Below are 23,196 nucleotides of genomic sequence, written 5' to 3'. Positions count from 1 at the left end.
ATTAGCTATGATCTGTTGATAAAAGCGGAAAAAACTGAGGCTCACATTCCAGCTCAGTGACGGCAGAGGGAATATGGTCATCTCTGTCTTTGCCTTACCGGGCGGTTTCTAAACATGATGTCATCCGACAGCCATTCTAAAGCAAAATCCTGCATCTGGGTCACTGCTTTTCTACTATTTTGGAAGCCCTGAAGAGCATTACGTCAAAGTGTACATGTTCACTGGCATGGTGGAGCTGTGCGGGGGATTTCAATTCATTCTCTCTAGTGGTGAGTGTTGAAATCTTGAGAAATGCTGAACTTTATACAAGAGGTGAAAAACAATGGGCGGCAGTCAATCACTGTGAGGTCAAAGCAGTGACGTCTCTCATAACCATTTCAATTTTGCTTAAATTACACTGTTATATATTAGATATTTAATTCAAAAATATAATTAATTATTTAATCAGATGCTGTTTGGATGCTTTTAATGTGCTAGACTGTGGCAAGATTAACAAAAGTGTATTAAATTGATGTTGTATGTGTATTTTGGCAATTCAGAAATAAAGTCTGTATTATTTTTAGTACTATTTTTTAATTTAATAAATATTATTTTGTAAAGTTTTCAATGTTGCTAGACTATTGCAGGATTTAAAAATATATACAAATTATGAAGTGCAAATTATAAAGTCATTTGACAATCCAGAAGTAATTTTTTTTTTTTTTTAATTGATCATATGATATTTTTGTAAAATTATTGTAAGTATTATTTCAGAGTGGTTAGACTATGTTTTTTTGTGTTTTTTTTAAATGTGTATTAAATTGATAGCAATTCAGAAATAAAGTTTGTTTTTAATTTAATTTTTTTTTTTTAATTTAATAAATATTATATTATTTTATAAAATGTTCAGTGTGGCTAGCCTGTGGCAGTATTAACAGTGTTAAAAAGTGTATTAAATTGACATTGTATGTATACTCCAGCAATTTGGAAATAAAGTGTATTTTATTGTGTTTTTTAATTTAATAACTGTTATATTATTTTGTAAAATTCTTGTATTATTTTAAATATGGCTACAGAAAAAAGACTTAAAAACAGCATCTGGATGGGGGCTCATTTAACTGAACTATTCAAATGATCTGATTCACTAAAATGAATAAAATTCCCCAACACTTCATAAGAGAGAGAGCTATAAAGCTATGTTTGGCTATAAAACAATATTACAAAAAAAAATAAAGACGCACACCATTAACACACTGAAAATAGTCCAGCTACTGTTGTGCTACTAAAAATGTACTTAATTTAGTGTCTTTTTTTTTTTAAGTGGTTACTCCCCAACACTGAAGACAACTAGATTGCTGTAATTTTACAGACACACCCCCAGAGCGACAGGCCTCTAGTGTTTTGGGCGGTATTGAGCATGTTTCTTCCACACCAGTGAACACAGACAGTCTTTAGCATATTCTGAAAGTCACATTCAGGCTATTGCGTGATTGCAATCATTTGATTATTCATGCACAAAGAACTTTTTTTCTATTGTGATGTGTCAGTTTACCTCTCGCAGAAGGTGTGCAGGCAGGGCAGGACTTTAGGGTTGTGGTAGTGCTCCAGACAGATGCTGCACACCAGGAACTGCTTGTCTATTTGACGCACCACCGGGCTGGTGCTGCCGCTTTCCCGCTTAGCCATCGTGAGAGGCATTCAAATGAAGAGACAGAGGCCTCTCAGACTATAAGAAAGAGAGAGAGAGAGAGAGAGAGCGTTAATCTTTGAATACAGCTGTAGTTCTGCCTATTTCATCTCAACAATCCCAAGGAGACCAATGAAATCTTGAATAAGCTTGCAAAAGCATTGATTTCATGCAAAATTACATAATAAAGCTTTTTATGCATGGCAAGGTTCTGAGGGAGTAAAATTAAAAATTATCTGGAATAAAATCACACCTAAATACAATTAAATAATATTTCCACACTTTTTGACATTTTACAAAATATGTTTTCCAAAATTTGCATAATTACTAAATACAATTTGTTGCACAGTACAAACATTCTAATAATATTTACATTGAAAAGCTGAAAGTTGAAAAGTTAAGTTAAAAGCCTGGGTCAAGAACAAGTGTAAAACATAAAAATACAGGCATTTGAAAAGTGGCAACACATTCATTTATACACTAACATACCTTTATACACTTTGAAGTCTGTGAGATTTTTTTCTTTAATTATTACGTTTACTCAGCAATGACTAATAAAAATGTTAAAAAGTGACATCACAAGATGTAATATAAGTCTCTGGTGTACCCAGAATGTGTCTGTGAAGTTTCAGCTCAAAATACTAGCTTGCCAAAATTGCCGCTATTTGGGTGTGAGCGAAAACATGCTGTTTTTGTGTGTGTCCCTTTAAATGCAAATGAGCTGCTGCTCCCGGCCCGCTTTCCAGAAGAGGGCGGAGCTTTAACAGCTTCGGTTGCTCAACAACAACAAAGCTGGAGAATCTCACGCAGCCAAAATGACGATTGTCAGTAACGGTGTTCAGCCTTACATTGTTCAAACTGGAGTCGGACACTGATGGAGAGACTCAGGAAGAAGTTACAACTTTTAGAATGCAACTGGACATTTCTGAAGGGTTAGTGGATAAATTTATGTAGTTGCTGTGGAGTTGATTCAACCCATTGACTAGCATGTGCCATCACGCTAATCTTTTGAGCAAAACCCGTATGGACGCCCACTATACATAGCGGACCTGTTTGCAAAACAAATCCGTACACGCCAGGCTACCGTTTAAGATTGCTATCCTAGCAAATTATCGCTCGGACAGAAATGCTCCTTTTTTAGCAATCGAACTTGCCAGGGTCAGCTTGCAGGCTATCCAAGCTAAGGAGACTCTAAATAGTGTGGTGTGCCAACGACAGAACAGTTAGCATTTATACTGTTTCAAAAGATTTGTATTTAAAATAAATGTTTTTATTTTACAATAACGCTGTTATTTTAAACTTTAGTATTCGTCAAAGAATCCTTGAAAAAAAAAAAATCACGGTTTTCACAAAAGTATTAAGCAGCACAACTGTTTTCCACATTGATAATAATAAGAAATGTTTCTTGAGCAGCAAATTAGCCATATTAGAAATGATTTCCAAAGGATCATGTGACACTGAAGACTGGAGTAATGATGCTGAAACTATTACTGTTTTTACTGTATTTTTTTTTATCAAAAATGTGCAGCCTTGGTGAGCATATGAGACTTCTTTCAAAAACATTTAAAACATATTACCGACCCCAAACTTTTGAATGATAGTGTGTATTATAACTAAAAGAACTTCTGTTAGTTTTAATAAAAACAACCCCCTAGGACGTAAAAGTGTCCATAGGAAGAACAGCTTGAAGTGTCTGAAAGCCGCAGCTTTGGCCATCAGCTATATCCATGACACACATCCATGTGAACATCTGTCAGGTCAGATAGAAAACAGATTAACCCTGTTCCCTCCATCAACTAACAACATGTTATTGTTCAAATATCAATGAATGCTAACAGAGCAGCAGTTTATCATTTACAAACAAATGTGAAATCCCATGATACCCAAAACATAACAGTCTTTCTGTTATTGAGGGTCATCTGTCTGTCTGTGAATGTGTGTTTGTGTAAGCACATGGTATTGTTTGTTGTTTCAGTGACCATGTGGTTCCTCGTCTGTCATGATTTTCCAACTCTGACCCATGTCTGATTCTGTTGTCCATTTTAGGATTAGAGTGAGAGGATTTTGTCTACTGAAAGTATGATTTTTATATTCCATGTTGAAACACAAGTGACGTGGCAGGCACTTCGTCTTAAATGAAAAGCATGAAACATTAACTGTACTAAATAATACTGTAAATATAAGGGTAGGTCCATGTAACGTCAAACAGGCTGGTAGAGGTCAGGTCACACATAATTTCCTAATTGTTTTTACTAACAAAAATGCATTAAACTGACACTGTATGGCCACGTACACACTGTAAGTTTTAGGAGTGACAACCGCATTTAAATGCGGGAGTGAATCCCCTAAATTATCGTTACATGTGTGTACGGAACACGACTCACTCTCGAAAATGCGATGATTGACAGCTTGGAAACCATAGCGACGTTCTAGCGTCTTTCGTGTTTGGTAGGCCTATCCGTTATCGTGACCAAAGTAATATTAAAGTGACAAAACACTCGTTATTTTCAGCAATTTAACTAAACACACTAACAGGCGGAGGCATCGTGTTTTGTTTATGCTTGTATAACGCTAGCCAGTTTCACACAGCTCGCGGCACTCATTCTGTGTTGCCATGGTCACTCATTATAAGCTTTTTGGGCTTGTTGTTTAAGCTCGTCTCATAAAGTGAGCAGACATGAATGTGCTTTCCTTTCCCCGAGATTCGGCGCGCTTAAAAGAGAGACACGTTACACCGGTGCACGTAAACGTCATTAACAACTAGTTGTTCAGTTCGGTTCCGTACACACTGCATAGAATTTCTGTAAATGCGGTTGTCACTGCCTGTATTTTTCGGGAGTTAATACGGTTGTAGAATGCGGTTGTCACTCCCGTATTTTACTGAACTGTGTGTGTACAGAACGCGATTAAGCACTAAAAGGTGAACTGACAACCGAATTTAGCTGCAGTGTGTACGTGGCCTATGTGTACTTTGGCAGTTCAGAAATAGTTTTATATTTTAGTTATTTTGTAAAAAAAAAAAAAAAAAAAAAAACAGTTCAATGCAGAATTAAAAAAGTGCATTAAACTGTAATTGTATGTGTACTCTGGTAATTGAACAATTCTTCCGCTCTTGAAGTCTATGGCAGCCCGTAGAACCGTATGGTAAAAAGTTGTGAAATTTGGCAAACAGTTAGAGAACAGTCTGATCTTTGTCCCCAGCCAATTTGGAGTCTCTAACTCAATCCCTCTAGCGCCACCAGCTGCCCGAAGTTGCACTTATGTTTATGTTAATAACTTTTGAACCGTAAGGGTTAGAAACAAATCTTTTTTCTTCTGATTCCTTGGGTCAAGACGAATCGAATGCACCATATGACGTCATTTTCCGTCTTGAAAATTTTCCAGCCATTTTGAATTTTCTGAAAAACCTACTTTTTCGAACTCCTCCTAGGCGTTACTCCGATTTTCACGAAAATTGAATCAGATCATCTTCAGACCATGCCGACAAAAAGTTATGGAATTCAATTCGATTCCTCAAACCGTTTTCGAAAAACACGCAAATTAATTGTACCTAGTGCTTGCTAAAATAGACTTAAGGCTGTATCTCCGCAACGCTTTATCGTATTCAGACCAAACTTGGTACATGTCATCGCAAGCATGACCTGAGGCATCATGCAGTGTTTCGGCACAGCGCCACCTACTGGTCCGGAGATATGAAAAATGGCTATTTTTGCTTATAAACTTCTAATGGGTTTGTCCAAAAATCATAAATTTGGTCTCGTTGGATTCGGGGCATCATGCCGAGTCCAATGCTATCCAATTTTCTCATTTCGGACATTTTGACCGTCGGCCATTTTGAATTTTGTGCTAAAATGCTGTATTTTACGAACGCATTAGCGTATCTTTACGAAACTCGATATGAAGGAGCCTGAGAAGTTTCAGACCAGCACCAACTTGTGGTCAAAAGTTATAACAAAATTTACAAAAAATGCTAATAACTTTTGACTATTTTAACTGATTGTAATGAAACTGGTCTCAGTTGATTCCTTGGGTCATGCTGAGAACACAGATATCAAATTTGCCATAGTCGGCTGAACTTCCTGTCCGCCATATTGTTTTTCTTTAAAAACCTACTTTTTCGAACTCCTCCTAGACCGTTGCTCCGATTTTCACCAAAATCGAACCATATCATCATCAGACGATTCCGACAAAAAGTTATGGATTTCAAGTCGATACGTCAAAGCGTTTTTCGTATACCGGAGCAATGAATTTAAGGCATGATGCAAAACACACTCTTGAAGCTGTATCTTTACAATGCTTTGACATATTGACACCAAACTTTGCAAGTGCCATTGTCACCTCACTCTGACCATACCACAACAATTTGGACACAGCGCCACCTATTGGTCGAAAGTGATGAACCAGTAAATCCTCATTTTTGATCATTTTTTAGCTCTTTTGCCTAAAATGATCTTAATAGGTCTTTAATTGCTCACTGCTGCTGTTGGTCTGATGCTCCCAGCCATGTTGGTTGGCTTCTTGTGCCGTTTTTGTGCTTGGCCCCGTAATTGCTGCTTGCAGCTATATTTATTATTATTATTATCATTTTGTAAAAATTATTGTAAATATTTAATGTGGCAGGGTTTAAAAAAGTTCATGGAGTCTTTTTGACCATCTTAAATCTTTTTGAAAGACCTCACTGTACTTCTGTCTCTCATAGCCTTGTTTTTACTCATGTCAAATCAAATAAGGTCTGTATATGACATTAGTGCAGTGATGAATGAACACACCAGCAGCTGTGAGAAGACAGGAAAACTGCAGACTCATCCCTCTCATCCTGGGATTAGAAACCTCCCAATTCCCTCATGACTAACTTGTAACGTCAGACGTTCTGTGCTTCTTGTGTAATCTTTAACTTCCAGCTTTTGGAAAAGCAGCAGATTGTGGTTCCCTGGAGGTGTGGCAAAATTCTCTTCTCTTTATGCTCTCTAAAGTGTTTTTTTTCCCCCTCTTCAGACTTTAGTAATAATATTAATAATTGAAAAAACCCACACACATTAGAAATATTATCTATCTGCCACACCTTCTGTTTCTGTCTCATCACAGGAGGAAGGAAAAAAAGGAAGTCTCTAAAAGGCACTTCCTAAAAATCCTCCCAGTTCCTTCCTCTGTGTTCACACACAGAGAGAGACAAAGAGAGAGAGCAAGAGAGATTAACTAGTCATTGCTAGCCACTGGGATAAATAAAAAGATGAAAAAGATTTCCAAAATGAAGGTCAAAAAAAGCAGCTGTTCTTGTTATTACAGATGAGAGAAAGCCCTGGGGAAATGTTGCTTGCAATAAAGTAACTGGGATGCCCACTGATAGCACTGTTTATTTGTACACGTCTGTATCTATGTTTTAGCACCAAATTAACTAAAGAAATTATGCAAATCAGGCACACATTAATGGGGTCTTTACGAAGATTTTGTTTTTGGGGTGTATATGCTTTCATGCTTGATTGTTCAAAAAAACACATTATTTTTTCACATATTTACAGTATATTACAGCACCTTTCCCACCAGTCTGACTCGAACATGCCATTTAGTTCCTGTTTCCATAAAGCCCCTCCTTTTAAAAAAGGAAATGTGCTGTGATTGGTTAGCAGGCCCAGTGTTAGCACGTGTTCCGGAAATGTCCCACCCCTTGCCATAACTGCAAGCTCTACTCAGATGTAAATATTATGGATGCTGTAAATTTCAAACCAATTCAAGCCTGATTCAGGCTTAAAGCTGCAGTCCATAAGTTTTGCTTCTTTGTCGCCATCTCTGTTTGAAACCTGCAATTGCAGTTATTTGCAGAATTATAATTTTTACGTGGGTTGTGCCTCGGCACGGCTCCTCAGCGGGGATGAATCTAATGTTTGCTGTCAGTCACCGCACCGGTGTGGATACTGTACTTCGGAATCACAGATTCTACGTCATGGAAGTATGACCAAAATAAGAATTTTCACTGGAAAATGTCATCTGAACAAGTAAGTATCATGTCTGCCACTTTTGTCCTGCTGACCAAAAAAAGCATTACAATAAATTGCGCTGCCAATGGTGATTAAATCTAACGATCGCTTAGCTCAGATCACGTCAAACCGTGCAAATTATTATTATTGTTATACTTTATTCTTAATTGTTAATGTTAACAACATCAGCATTGCGTGACTTTGTGTATTTAGTGTGTATTAGCATTACCTGTAAATTTCAATTTCTGTAGCCAATCCCTGTAGTCACTGATGATTGTCATTTGGACCTTTCTGGATTACAATCCCCCATCAAAATGATAAGTTTTATTATTGCAGCTGCTGTGAGAAAAGGCTATAAATGATCCGCCGCCTGCAGCATCCTCCACATGCCATACAGTCTACTAGCTGAGACTCCTTCTTTATGTAAACAGATGATGTAATGACACAAAGAGGAACGGCTGCATACTCAAATTTCCCACGGAAACCCACCAGTTTGAATTAGAAAACATTATTACAAGCTTACCGTTGTGAATCGGCTATGGTAAGGAGATAGTTTTGAACACTGGCTGGTTATGATTGATTTGGGATAATTTTTAACCAAAGAAAGTTACAGACAGCAGCTTTAAAGAATGTTAACAAACAAGAGGATCGTGCAGAACGGATTTCATGTATGGACTTTGCAAGCATGCATTTCACAGGACATTTGTGACGTTTTTTTTGTTGTTGTTGTTGTTGTAATTTTCTAATACATTTTAGATACAGTGTTATGTTATACACCACTTAATACAAATATGCCACTTGGTATTTGTTGGAAAACTATGGTAACACAAACAGTAATCAATCACAAAACCATGGTTAATTTTCCTAAGGGGCAGTGAGCCTTACATGTTGGCTAGCAGGTGAGCGGAGGAAAAGCTTTGCCCTTTGTTTACATCATAGCAACAACATAAAACTTATCATTGGAACTCTAAATAAAAAATGCAACTACAAATAATAAGACGTACTTAAAAGTAGTGAGTTTTGGAAACGGGGTGGAAAAAACAGCACCTCTTTAACATCGCAACAACACTGTTTTCTCTAATACAGCTCAACCAGGCCTCACCCCTTTATTTGCATATTACGTGGGCAGGGATTATTTAAATGAGTAACATTGTGACTTCACAAAACCCGGAAAAAACGTGTTGTAGTCCAAACGAGTCGTTCACTGTAGTTCTTGGAAAGTGGATTTTGTTAATTAAAATATCTCCCTTTGGAGTGATCTTTGTAACCTTACAGATCTTTTTTATGCTCAACCGGTAACATTACACACTAAGTTGACAACATGTATGATGCACTCCCTCCTTAGATCATCATTTGATCCATTATGGGTCCGTTCACACAGAACACATTTTTGCTTTTAAAAATGCAAGACTCAGCCCTCAGGAATGGTCTTGAGACACACTTTTGAGATGTGGTGCAATAACGAAAAGAACAGAAATAGCTAAACAGCAGAAAGGTACAATTGAATGCAAAAACATTTTCTATGCAAACAGCCCCTAATGCTGTCATGAATGATCAATAGAAAATGTACATAATAGTAACATTTGCAAATGTATATAATATAATTTAATGATAGCAAATATGATGCTCAAAAAAATTGCTGAAATACCATGTGAAATACCATTTGCCCCACTGCTTAGCTGGACATGGGCGTTAATTCCAATGTATACACACACAAAACACTAAAAAGATTATCCATGGTCATGAAAAACACACCAGACAGGGCTGTGGATTTTCTCAAGCAGACCTTATTGTTTGGTTTCCTGCACGCTCTAGCCAAGCCCAGTAACCAAGAAACACCAGCGCAGCCCCCCTCGCTGTCCCGCCCCACCCCCTTCATCATAAGCCCTGAATGAGAGCAGCTGAACGCTGACATCACAGCTGCCCTTCCCTCCTTTTTTGACCGCTTCTCGCTGTCTCGCCCTCTCTTCATGCTCTCGAGATTCTTATGCATGCTCTAAAGCCCAGTAGAAATTTTAAAAGCTTTTAGCTGTTGCATTTCAGACCTGAGTCTGTGTCTGCCATTACAGTCCATGTCCTATGGGCAGACTTGAGAAAAAGTACCATAACTGGGCAGTAAACAACATGTTACTTTTTGTACCTTATGGTCAATGAAATATCAGTCATGTGAAAGTTAGTCCCAGTCCCCCGTTTCAACATGAGGATGGGTAGATAAAGACCAAATTACAGCTGTAATATAAATTTGAAATCTTTAGGTTAGTTATAAATAGCATTTACTGGAGACAACAGTAGACCAAAGTCAGTCATAATTGAAAGTCCAAACCACTGATCATGCAAAATGCAATATTAAAGGTACACTATGTAAAACAAAACTGCATGCATTTTGCATAAGAACATTGTTTTGGTTGTGCTTTGGCTCTGTGTGACCGTGACGATGAATATGGTTATACTACTGCTCATAAAACATTCACTACTAGGCTTAAGAGATATAACCGGTTTAGATGGAAAGGATCTCAGCAGACTAGACAAACACATTATATATAGCTATAACCATTAATAGACACGATACATCCTTGAAAATACATTCCAGCACAGAACTTCAACAGCCATAATGAAATTACCACAATAAATAATGCTTTACAATGAACTCTGTTAGAGAGCTGCATGGCAATTTATCTGTTCAATAAAATACCTTACTCAGCTGTTGAGTAATAAAAATACCATCTCTGCATCACTTTTACAACATTTTACAACAACACATCTCCAAAAAGCCAAGCCAATGTTGATTCTTGTTTTATTACGAGCTCAGTTGCGTTCTCTTTTTGCCAGCAAACTCTCCTCTGTTCTGCGTTTTTTAAATGTGTGACTACTCCATGTCAACCATTCTCGCTCGTTTTGACAACTAACCTATGCCACTCCCACACCATACACGGAGCAACTTTTCTCTATTTACGGATATGACGAGACACGCACAGGCAAGTGACGTATATGCAATTCACCAGGAAAATCATGCCGGCTTACCATAGTGAATCAGGGTAAGACAAAAACACATTTTGGAAGAAGGATTGACGACGTATTGACTCATTATTAAATTTTTAACAAAACAAAAGTTACACAGTTTACCTTTAAGCACATGAAATAAAAGTTAATAATGTTGCTTTGCTTATGAAATAAAAGTTAATAATGTTGCTTTGCTTTGCTTAGCATGTGAAATATAAACTAGTGGCAATAAGCCATATTATGTGATACTCTCATCTAATCCCTCTCACACTGTGTTAAAAGCTTAATGACCCCCCGCAGCCAAAACCTCCATGAACAGTCTGGATCAGATACTCTGAAAACAACAGAGTATATTCACACTCTCTCTCACAAATACAGACTTGAAGAAAAATGTTTTCCCTTAGTGAAGACATTACAGAGGTCATTTTTTCTGAGTTTAGTGTGATCTTAAAGGGTTAGTTCACCCAAAAATGAAAATTCTGTCATTTATTATTCACCCTCATGCCGTTCCAAACCTGTAAGACCTTCGTTAATCTTTGAAACACAAATTAAGATATTTTAGTTGAAATCTGATGGCTCAGTGAGGCCTGCATAGGGAGCGATGACACTTCCTCTGTCAAGATCCATAAAGGTACTAAAAACATATTTAAATCAGTTCATGTGAGTACAGTGGTTCAATATTAATATTATAAAGCGATGAGAATATTTTTGGTGCGCCAAAAAAAACAAAATAACGACTTATTTAGTGATGGCCGATTTCAAAACACTGCTTCAGGAAGCTTCGGAGCATAATGAATCAGCGTATCGAATCATGATTCAGATCACGTGTCAAACTGCCAACGGCTGAAATCACGTGACTTTGGCGCTCCGAACAGCAGATTCGATACACTGATTCATTTATGCCCCGATGCTTCCTGAAGCAGTGTTTTGAAATCGGCCATCACTATATAAGTCGTTATTTAGTTTTTTTGGCGCATCAAAAATATTCTCGTCACTTTATAATATTAAAATTCAACCACTGTACTCACATGAACCGATTTAAATATGTTTTTAGTACCTTTATGGATCTTGAGAGAGGAAATGTCATTGCTGGCTATGGAGGCCTCACGGAGCCATCGGATTTCAACTAAAATATCTTAATTTGTGTTCCGAAGATTAACGAAGGTCTTACGGGTGTGGAACGGCATGAGGGTGAGTAATAAATTACAGAATTTTCATTTTTGGGTGAACTAACCCTTTAAATATATATGTAATAAAGTTAATATTTATTAATATTAATCACTGATATAGCCAATCAAAAGTAAAAGTATTATATTGCTGCTATAGCCAATACAATAAAATAAACCCAGTAAAATAACAATACATTTTTATCTCTGGAATCATATTTCCTTTTGTATACCTCCAATTAGGGCTGGACAAGAACTTAAATAGTCACAGTATATTCAGTATTCACAATGTATTCAATAGTTTCCTAAAAACAACATTAGATTAGTGTCACGGTGGTTGTAGCAAGAATAAGTTTAAGCAGGATCTAGTTGCAGCAGTAAAATTTGAACAATAACTTAGGACAGAATAAATTAACACTCAGGAGAGAGAACAAGATGCAGGAACACAACAACTAACTTAAACAGATGTAAGAACAGACAAGGAAATACCAACCTCTGGTTAGCACTCGTGTGGTTACAGCGTGATATCATACAGATATAAATTCATTTTTACTTGATTATTAAATTGTTTAATTAAGGATGATACATGCTAGTTTACATGACAGAGCTCAATATAAATCTTTTCATTATACTGGAGCTGCCAGTTTACAGTGTTTCAAATTATTATTAAACAGCAAGCACAAACTATGCAAAAGTGGCAGCCCTTCCAGCGCACCTAGTGTCTGTATTCACTCACTTCAAGTGGACTATATTAGTGGACTAATGTAGGGAATAGTGAATGAGGGTATAGGGGGCGACTGCGAACACAGCATTCGTCAACTAAGGAAGACAGGAACTGGGAACTAAACCAAAACAGAACACAAACCTGACAATTAGTTTTGTGATCCCATCATCTTCCACAATTTCACACAGAACGTCAAGACTGTGATACATTTTTTTTACAGGGATCTCTGATGAATCGTTTTTTATCTTGGCTTTACACATGATACAGAGTTCATATATACCACACAGTGAACCTTTACCTTAAACTACACAAATCTGTCTTTAGATGTCCCACATAGCTGCAGAGTAATGAGGACAAACACAATGAAAAACAAAATATTGCAAGTACAGCAGACAGTACCTTCTACAGCAGACAGTACCGACCCCACCATGCAGTGATTTATGATTTCCTGCTGAATGCATCTCATTTATAGTCTGCATTCTGTGCTAGCATAAATATTCAACAGTAACAGCCATTGTGAAATACTCATCATTTAAAAGTGGCTTAGGATAAAAAACTAAATGAAAAGGAAAAAAAAAAAAAAAAAAAAATATATATATATATATATATATATATATATATATATATATATATATATATATATAGGTTTTGTATAATGCAACATTATGCATTATACATAATGCAACATCTCCACAGGCTAATATTAAAAATAATATTCATAACAGAATAAAGGTGGATATACTTAAACTGAATATCATAAGGTTTTAAGGGCCTTTAACATATTTATTTCTTAATGCCCATTTCTAAGATCTTTTCTCGGCAGGGATGGCGTTTAATAGGATTGTAACGCTGACTTACATTAAAAAAAAAAAAAAAAAAAAAAAAAAAACAGTCTGGGTCTAATCTGCCTGGGACAGAGACCGCCTTCCCTCCCCTGCCACCAACAGCTCACCAAAATAATAGAGTGCCCGTTTAGGACAATAGAGCTCAGCGGATAGTCCAAGACTGCATCATTTCCATAAATTTCACTTTTTGGCAATTAGTAAACATTAGTGAAGGCACTCAGCAAAACAGCATGTGACTCTTTCCATTACCTGTGTCTAATTGCAGGATATTGCACACAGCAGGCAATAAGCAATTTATCGCAGGGCTGCAGAAAACAATTACAAAAGACCCTTGACACAATGTCTTCAGACTGTGCCTTCAATAAAGATATGCACATGTTCAGACTTTTAAGAAGTCTATGACATCTGAAGACCCAGAGGAAGCAGTTGCACAGATTTATTCCATATAACCAGGCTGATCTTGCATGCTGAGAGTTGCGTAAGCGGCATTTACAGTGTTATGTCTGGGGAGATGCCATGAGTCACAGAGCACTAACAGAAGTGATGCATCCGTGGTTCTTTATCCTTATATGTCTGGTTTGAACTGCAGACGTGGGCCGGACAGTTACTTCCTGTTACTTCCAGACACTGGATCAACATCCGGTGTGTACATCCATGAATAATGAACAAATACAAAAGTCTTTTAATATGGCTTGCAGACGCTGACTGTGGATTTGAAATTGCATGATATATTTCACAGTTGGACTATGAGCAATAATGATCTTGCATAGTTTTATTGTTCTTGCTGTATAAATATGTAAGATCAAAGTTCAAGGCCTAGTGTTTAACAATTGAGTGTGCAATTCCACAGCTTAAAAGGACAGTTGAACAGTTCAGACCCCCCTTCTCTCCTTATGGAGGACGTTTAAAAAAATTTTACACAGCTTTCTTCTATACAACAATACACAGTGTCTGTCAAGCTTCAAAAAGGCACAGCATAAAAGTGGTCCACGTGACTATATATTTCAAGTCTTTTAAAGCCATATGATAACTCAAGATCTGCTCTGATAGAATCACTGAGTTGAACACAAGAACTGGATCAATTACATTTGAAAATAAATCATTCTTTTGGGTTGGTTCTTTTCCATGAATTGTTGATCCAATTCACAAATTGGACTGAAAATTTGGAAAGTCAGTGAGTTGAATTTAAGAACCAGACCAGGGCTGCAAGTAGATCACTGAAAATATTGGTACCAATGGTGTTTGCAATCAACTTAGGCTTACAATGCTTCTGGAAAATGCATCAATGAATCCTTCAGTCCGATTTGTGACCTCAATGCTAAATCAACAGTTCAACCAAAAGAAACAATTCAAATTATGGCACTTTTCCACTGCATGGTACGGTTCGGTATGGCTCGACACCGCATGGGACGTTATGGCTAGCTTAAATACCTCGGTTAAAGTTCCAAGCAAGCTGTACCGATACTAAATGTAACATGTATAAACAACACAGATCACTGATTGGTCAGAGAGAATCGCCACTACCAGCGTCACTGGATTTGAAACACGAGACACCAAACCTAAATAGTCAGTAACAGCCACCGCACTATAATTTGTTCGCGAAACGTCTTGCTTTAAAGGGATAGTTCATCCAAAAATGAAAATTTGATGTTTATCTGCTTACCCCCAGCGCATCCAAGATGTAGGTGACTTTGTTTCTTCAGTAGAACACAAATGATGATTTTTAACTCCAACCGCTGCCATCTGTCAGTCAAATAATGGGAGTGGATGGGAACTTCTACTATAAGAGTAAATAAAACTTGCATAGACAAGTCCAAATTAAACCCTGCGGCTCGTGACGAACACATTAATGTCCTAAGACACGAAACGATCGGTTTGTGCGATAAACCGAACAGTATTTATATCATTTTTTAACTCTAATACACCACTATTTCCAACCGTATTCAGCATTCGCTTAGTGAGGTCTGATCGCGCTCTGACAACGGCAGTGATGTCTCACGCATACACTTCAACTAGTGCTAGACATCACTTCTGTTGTCAGAGCACGATCAGACCTTAGTAAAGAGTGCTGAACGCGGTTGGACATAGTGGTGTATTAGAGGTAAAAAATGATATAAATACTGTTCGGTTTCTCGCACAAACCGATCGTTTCGTGTCTTAGGACATCAATGTGTCGTCACGCATTTTAAACCGCAGGGTTTAATTTGGACTTGTCTATGCAAGTTTTATTTACTCTTATAGTAGAAGTTCCCATCCACTCCCATTATTTGACTGACAGATGGCAGCGGTTGGAGTTAAAAATCATCATTTGTGTTCTACTGAAGAAACAAAGTCACCTACATCTTGGATGCGCTGGGGGTAAGCAGATAAACATCAAATTTTCATTTTTGGGTGAACTATCCCTTTAAATGACTGTCGTGCACAACTTGAAAAAATAAATGGCTGTATCGTGGTCAGTAGATGAGGTGCACACTCATTGGTAGACAAGGAGCGGATCCACAGCAGAAGAGGCGGCGCAACTATAATGATCAGTCTATAATCCCACCCACTTTGAAGCGGTACTAACTGCAATGGAAAAGCAAACCAAATTAAAGCGAGGCGAGCCGAGCCGTGCCGTGCCGTGCCGTGCCGTACCGTACCGACCCGAGTAGTGCCACGCAGTGGAAAAGCGCCATTATTGTTGTCAAAAGTACCGACTTTGGTACCATGTCGGTACTGAAATTTTAAAAATGTGACGATACCAGAATTTCTGGTATTATCGCATTTCTAAAATTTCAGTACTGATTTGGAACCGAAGTGGGTACTTTTGACAACACTAATTCAAATAAATGATTAATTTGCACATCTGACTAATCCAGTTCAAGTTCAACTCAGCGACTCACCAATTCAGGTAAAACACCTTTATGATTTATGTTATCTTTTTATGACATAAAGGTTACACTTTATTTTAAGGTGTCAGTATTACAGTGTAATTATACATTTAAGTACTGAGTAATAATAATTAACTGCATGTACTTACTATAAGTTTAGGGTTAAGGTGAGGGTTTGGTTTAGGGTTTATTGCATTTAATTATGCATCAATTTCTAGTTATTAATACAGTAACTACATGTAATGTGTAACAACATTGTAAAATAAATTGTTAGCAACATAAGTATATAGTGACTAAACTAATACTATTTACTTGTCACATTAATCAAGAAAGACTGCTAGAGGAAGCTGGTGTGAAAGTACAGTAGATGAATTCAAATGCAGCCTGTAACGCAATCCACGTCTAATCAGTGTCAAAGTAAACGGTCACATAAACACTGAGTGGCTTTTTCTGACAATAATGTCAGCATATTATACAGCTCTTTTGGCAAACTAACAATCATGGTTGGAACAGAGGAGGTTGATAACATCAACTCTGATCACTATCCACACACAACCAAGAGCGGATCTCATCACAGACGAGACAGTTCATTAATGTCTTAACACATCTGATCCTGACTAACCAAAGCGTGCTGTTATGAGGCATAAAGACATGGCTGTCCTGCTGCTGCGGTGGCCCAGATGCCAAGTCCATTGAGAGATGCTTGGCTCCTGTTCAGCCTAATGAAAGCCTTGTCTGCTGTGTCACACAGCTCCCTGCATCTTTAAAACCAGATGGATGAATCTGTCCATTCCTATATCAGTTACTCCATATCATTTACCCAAGGATTATTCAACGCCACATTGACTCATTAGTACACTTTAACAGACAGAAGGATGAAAACGGTGCCATTTGTCTTTTGGTAAATGACACAAGATGCTGAGGCAAAGGCAAATTGTTGCAGTACAAGTTAGGCCACGTTTGCCAAAGCAGTCATTAGTCACACTATGTAAACTTGTGTTACTGTCCACCGGCAGTGTGGTGAGGTCATCTGGACACTCTCTGTGTATCTGCTGTAACTTATAGCATGATGAATTAGTATTAGTTATAAATAAATGTATTCATTGTATTTCATTACTTATTTAAATAATTTATGCATTAAACATGATATTGCATGATACATTATAGGATATAATTTTAATTAATTACCTAATTTATTTATTTTTATTTTACTGATATTTGGGTCATTGATGAATAAGGTTTTTAAAAGTGTAAAAATGCATAATGGAGATATAATTAATTTTGAAGATTTATTCAGTGTTAACAATGAGATTGTGGTTTTTATAACCAATCAACACTGCTTTTTTACAAAAAAAGTCATTCGGTTTAACAAAAATTTCGGTTTTACCGAATAACACTGACGATATTTTCATACAAAGCTACAGTAACAGGCTGATATCTAGCTAGCTAGTAAAAGGACAATCAAACATTTTATATTTAGTACCGGTTTTTAAAGTATTACAACATTTTCCATGTTTTATAGCGGTTGTACCGAATTACCTGATGATTCGGGACTTGCGTATGAGTGAAAACATTAATTTTTTAGTTAAAAAAGTTAAAAGAGAGTTAGTTACTATGCTTCACAACCTTTGCAGGTGTCTGAATGATGTCACATCCTGTCACATGATATTGACCGCATGACTTGATCCAAAATGGACCCTTTATATTGATTACTCTGAATGACATCAATGAAATTCATTTTTCCGGACATTTTTTTCATAACAAAGCAACAACTTCTACATATAATTTTAATAACATTTTGCATTATGTTAAAATATGATGTTATAAAATCATGCCAGAATAAAAAATATATACATTTATTACATTTTAAGATATTTTAATCACTAATAAAATGGCTGTATTGGCCTTTGGACCGTTAAACCGAATGACCTTTTGACACTTCAAAATCTTTAATTATTTGCACAAATTACTATTTTTTTACGTAACAGTCGTTAATTCTCAAGTGAGAACCGCATAGCATTTAAAGGTGCCCTAGAATCAAAAATTGAATTTACCTCGGCATAGTTGAATAACAAGAGTTCAGTACATGGAAAAGACATACAGTGAGTCTCAAACTCCATTGTTTCCTCCTTCTTATATAAATCTCATTTGTTTAAAAGACCTCTGAAGAACAGGCGAATCTCAACATAACACCGACTGTTACGTAACTGTCGGGGTGTACGCCCCAATATTTGCATATGCCAGCCCATGTTCCCAACATTATGAAAGGCATTAGACAAGAGCAGCCAGTATAAACGTCTGGATGTGCACAACCAAATCATCAGACTAGGTAAGCAAGCAAGGACAATAGCGAAAAATAGCAGATGGAGCAATAATAACTGACATGATCCATGATAACATGATATTTTTACTGATGTTTGTAAATTGTCTTTTCTAAATGTTTCGTTAGCATGTTGCTAATGTACTGTTAAATGTGGTTAAAGTTATCATCGTTTCTTACTGTATTCACAGAGACAAGAGCCGTTGCTATTTTCACTTTTTAAACACTTGCAGTCTGTATAATTCATAAACACAACTTCATTCTTTATAAATCTCTCCAACAGTGTAGCATTAGCCGTTAGCCACGGAGCACTATCAAACTCATTCAGAATCAAATGTAAACATCCAAATAAACACTGTACTTAAGCGATTAGACATGTTGCATGACGAACACTTTGTAAAGATCCATTTTGAGGGTTATATTAGCTGTTTGAACTTTGTTTATAGCTGTTTAAGGCAAGCACGAGCTCCGTGGGCGGAGAGCACGGGATTTAAAGGGGCCGCGTTGCATAAATCGGCGCGTTTATAATGATGCCCCAAAATAGGCAGTTAAAAAAATTAATTTAAAAAAAACTATGGGGTATTTTGAGCTGAAACTTCACAGACACATTCAGGGGACACTTAAGACTTATATTACATCTTTTGAAAACAAGTTCTTGGGCACCTTTAAGAGTAAACAGTAGGTCAAAATACATTTGTAACTATTTAGATCACAAACTAAATGCACATTATAATATAAAATATATAATAAATATAATATAATAAATATATATATATATATATATATATATATATATATATATATATATATATATATTTATATTTGTCTTTTTTATTTTTGTAATCCAATGATTATTTAGTTCTTAGTCAGAAAAAAAGAAATGAAACATTTCTTTGTAATACCAATACGATGTGTTGAATATCGATCCGAAAACTATTTTAATGCCTGCGAATAAAGTCTTAAAATGTCTCTTTACTTTGATTGCATAGGGTAAGAGGAAGATAAAAAGAAGAAGAAGAAGAAGAAGAAGAAGAAGAATAGAGACATGTCCAATAAATCAATCTCACACTACCTAGACAAATCTAGTCAGCTTGATTGGATTCATTGTGATGCATGAGTGCACACACACACACACACACACACACACACACACACACACACACACACACACACACACACACACACACACACACAGAAATACACAAACTGCAAGGTCAAAACATTCCAGACCACCAAGCGCCGCCCAGCCCCGTCACCTCGATGACAGGACTGCAGAGTAAACTGTCACTCACACGAAGACGTGATTCCCGCACACTGATTCACCTGGAACGAGTTGCTGTCTGTCTGTATGCTTTGCTTAACATCAACCTGACAGCATCTGTCCAGCACAAACAAAGCCAACACCAGCCTTCACCAAACCCTGTCCAGAAACTCAACATGACAGGACAAGCAGAATATTGACTTCTCCACACCTATGCTTCTGGTCAGATAAAATGCACCATCAACAGCGACTGATCTCATTTTATTGCAATTATTATGATCAAAACCGCCTGTTATCTTCATCACAGTGTAGTTATAGTGTAGTATCTCACTATTGCCTGGCTCCGGATTCACCAGCATTTATAAAGCAAACAACAAAAGGTCACTGAATGAGCATTAACATCCTACTCAGAGCTAAAGCAGATTCTCACGGCACTGCAGCAAAACATTTCTACATGTCAGTGATAATGCAGTTAGATAATGCATAATCTGTAGCTGTGGAAAAATGCTGGTGTAAAGACTACACTTTCATCCTTCTTCTCAAACAGATGAAGACAGGAACAGCTGAGCATTTACTGTGCCAAAGCAGGCAACAACTGTTATATTGAGCAGACGGGCTGGCACAACTTTCTCAAGACTACTTTCTCTACTTTATTTTACTAGAATCCCACTTTACATACAGTAGGTATTTCTTGATGCAAAAGAGGGCACAAAAAACAAGCATAATGTCAAAGGGTTTCGGAAATTTCAACTCTCCATGTGATTTAACATTAAATTGGTAGCTCCTTGGAAGCTGGAATCACAATTTCTAATTTAACTTAAGGTATCTGGCCTTGTTGTTAATCAAAGTGTTTCCAGTAGCCTTTTCCTCTCATTAAGTAGTTTTTGAGAGGACTTATATTCATTCATTGCCACACTTATCTGATGACTGTATAGTGAACAACAGTAAGTCTGCCTTTCAGTATATGGACTACAAATCAACATGATTGACTAGAGAAAACATTAAATAGGATATAATTTTAATTGCGGCATGTGTTAACAACACAACACGGCAACCTGTTCACCAAAATTATACCGCATTTGTTATCCAACAAATTTTAAAACAACCCAGTCTTGAACTGCTTTCATACCAAATGAAATATTTAACATGCCTTTTACTCACATTAATAAACTGCAAGTAAAATAAAGCATGGAACACTAAAAAAGGCTTAAATTTTGCCCATTTCACTAGTGAAATTCATGTCATGCATGAGCAATGGTGCATGATAGAGGAAATTGGCTGAAAAAAAAAAAATTGCAAAAGCTATTTAAGACATATTTTTCATTGAGCACAAATGCTGCAGAGACAATGACCATTTACATGTACAGTAAGTCTTTACCTGATTTCTCATTAGCATCTGTAGTAAGACTAGAAAAAGGTTACAGTAAAAGTAAAAAATTATGTTCCAACTTTGTCTTAATCAATTGGTGTCAACATATAAAATCACAAATTTTAATAATAATTCTTATTAAAAACAAGAATCGGTTTTGGAGCAACTTAAAACATTAAAACAATCAGAATTAATAATAGAAAAAAAAATACTGCCAATCTAAGACATGCAGTGTGATTTACAATATCACATAAGTCATTTACTGCACCTAATTTGGATGATTCATCATCAAAGGCCTTTATAAACTTTACAAAAGATGTACTTTCTTGAGAAAAAAAGATGTCTATAGAAGTGATTCACAGCCTAAGGACACTAATGGCAATAAAAGGAACAAATAACATGTGATGGGATGACATTCATTCTGCATACACGGTAAAACAATGGAATATGAAACAATCACAGTTACTGAAAAACTCGTTGACCTAAAGCACAGCCCCATGACATAAAGGGGAATCTACATCCTGCAGATATTTTAAGACTTCCTCACATCCTCGGAGATGGTGGACATTGAAACACTGTGGGGAACATTTACAAAGAACGGGCTGATTTCAGCAGTCAAGCCAACGAGATGCGTGTCTCCAGTACAAATGTCAATGAATTATTCAACATATGTATCAACGCATTCACCGCAATGACAAAATGAGTCTAATTTGGGAAGAGGCGACGGTAAGAAACTAGTACACTCACGTGAAATTTGGGCCGGATTTAGAGAGGAGTCAGCATGAATAACGGGAGAAAGCGTTTTTCATTGTCAATGTCCGATAAATAATCCGGGTTTTACGGTTTTTCATGAAAAACTGCAGTCCTTTTCTCCGAATGGGAGAGTCGGCAAGGAGGGGACAGTGAAGGGAGATTGTGGGCGTGAGCGAATGCAAGAGGTGTTCGCTCATTGGCCAGCACTGGAATGGGAGGAGCTATGATAGCCAATAAGAGTTGGTATTTTGGAATATGTAATTATTTAAAATGTATCTGAAAAGGGGTGATTCACTGGCAGCGGCGCTTTTGGTTCATCCCAGTGAATCGAATCTTTTGAATCTGTTGACTGAAAAGATTTGTTCAGGTTCGTTAACTTGATTTCCCTGCAACTCTGCTGAACTTTTTAACGAATAAAATAAAATATGCGTGTCTATAAATCAACTAAAAGACAGTGAATGGTGTCCAGCACCTAATTTGGATGATTCATCATCAGAAGGCCATTATAAACTTGACAAAACTTGTCCAAACTCAAAAGTGAGTTGAGGCTGTCTAGAAAGATATTTTTTAGTCCTTTAACTGTTGGGCTTCTCTTTTACCAAGGTATAAAAGACGAAAAGTTAGTGACTCGATTAAAACGGAACCAACGAAAAAAAAAAGAGAGAAAAGATTCAGTGCGTGGAAGTGAACCAGAACGATTTGTTCACTTGAAAGATTCATTCAAAAATAACGATTCGTCCTCGAACGAAAGGCCAGTACACTGTGATGCACTGCAACAACTATTCAAAGAAACATATTAAGAACTGCCTCTCATGACTAGTTGAATCATACTCTTTATCTGCAGCAGGTGAGTTAAATACATTTACTGTAAATAAATAAAAATAATGAATAGCAGTCATATTGCAACACTAATTAATTCCAAAGGGGAGGAAACATCTTCATACACACCCTAGAAAGACATCTTCAAAATGGGAAAACATCTGGTGCTCTTCTTTCTTAAACCCAGTTCTGCAGAAAAGAGTTTTATTACAAGGCACAACAGTTCAGTCAGTCCATGACCTAAGATGATATGAGTGAAAGTACAGCAGTTTGGGGTGGGGATGTGAGGCTACATAGTGCAAGGGTTGGGCTTTGTTTACAGTGGGGTGGGGGAGGTAAGACTGTGTTCTTGGGCTTTCATTATGAAGGTGGTGGTTGCTATGGAGACTGCATCCAGCCCAAGGCAGCCAGATGGCAGAGGCAGACTG

General features: G+C 36.9%; 1 protein-coding gene across 1 annotated transcript in view; it reads right to left on the bottom strand.

Moving 5' to 3' along the window:
* trim3a (tripartite motif containing 3a) overlaps window positions 1–22,112 on the bottom strand; it is a 35,167-nt gene extending 13,055 nt beyond the window's left edge. Inside the window, exons 1-2 of the mRNA XM_048161881.1 lie at window positions 21,944–22,112; window positions 1,532–1,705 (exon numbers count right to left, since the gene is read on the bottom strand). Of these exons, the coding sequence (XP_048017838.1) occupies window positions 1,532–1,677 (146 nt within the window). The 5' untranslated portion in view covers window positions 1,678–1,705; window positions 21,944–22,112. The remainder of the gene's footprint in view (window positions 1–1,531; window positions 1,706–21,943) is intronic.
* Between the last annotated feature and the right edge of the window lie 1,084 nt (window positions 22,113–23,196).

Source organism: Megalobrama amblycephala, linkage group LG16 (genome assembly GCF_018812025.1).
Source record: "Megalobrama amblycephala isolate DHTTF-2021 linkage group LG16, ASM1881202v1, whole genome shotgun sequence".
Lineage (NCBI taxonomy): Eukaryota > Metazoa > Chordata > Actinopteri > Cypriniformes > Xenocyprididae > Megalobrama > Megalobrama amblycephala.
This window is presented reverse-complemented; position numbering and strand designations above follow the sequence as displayed.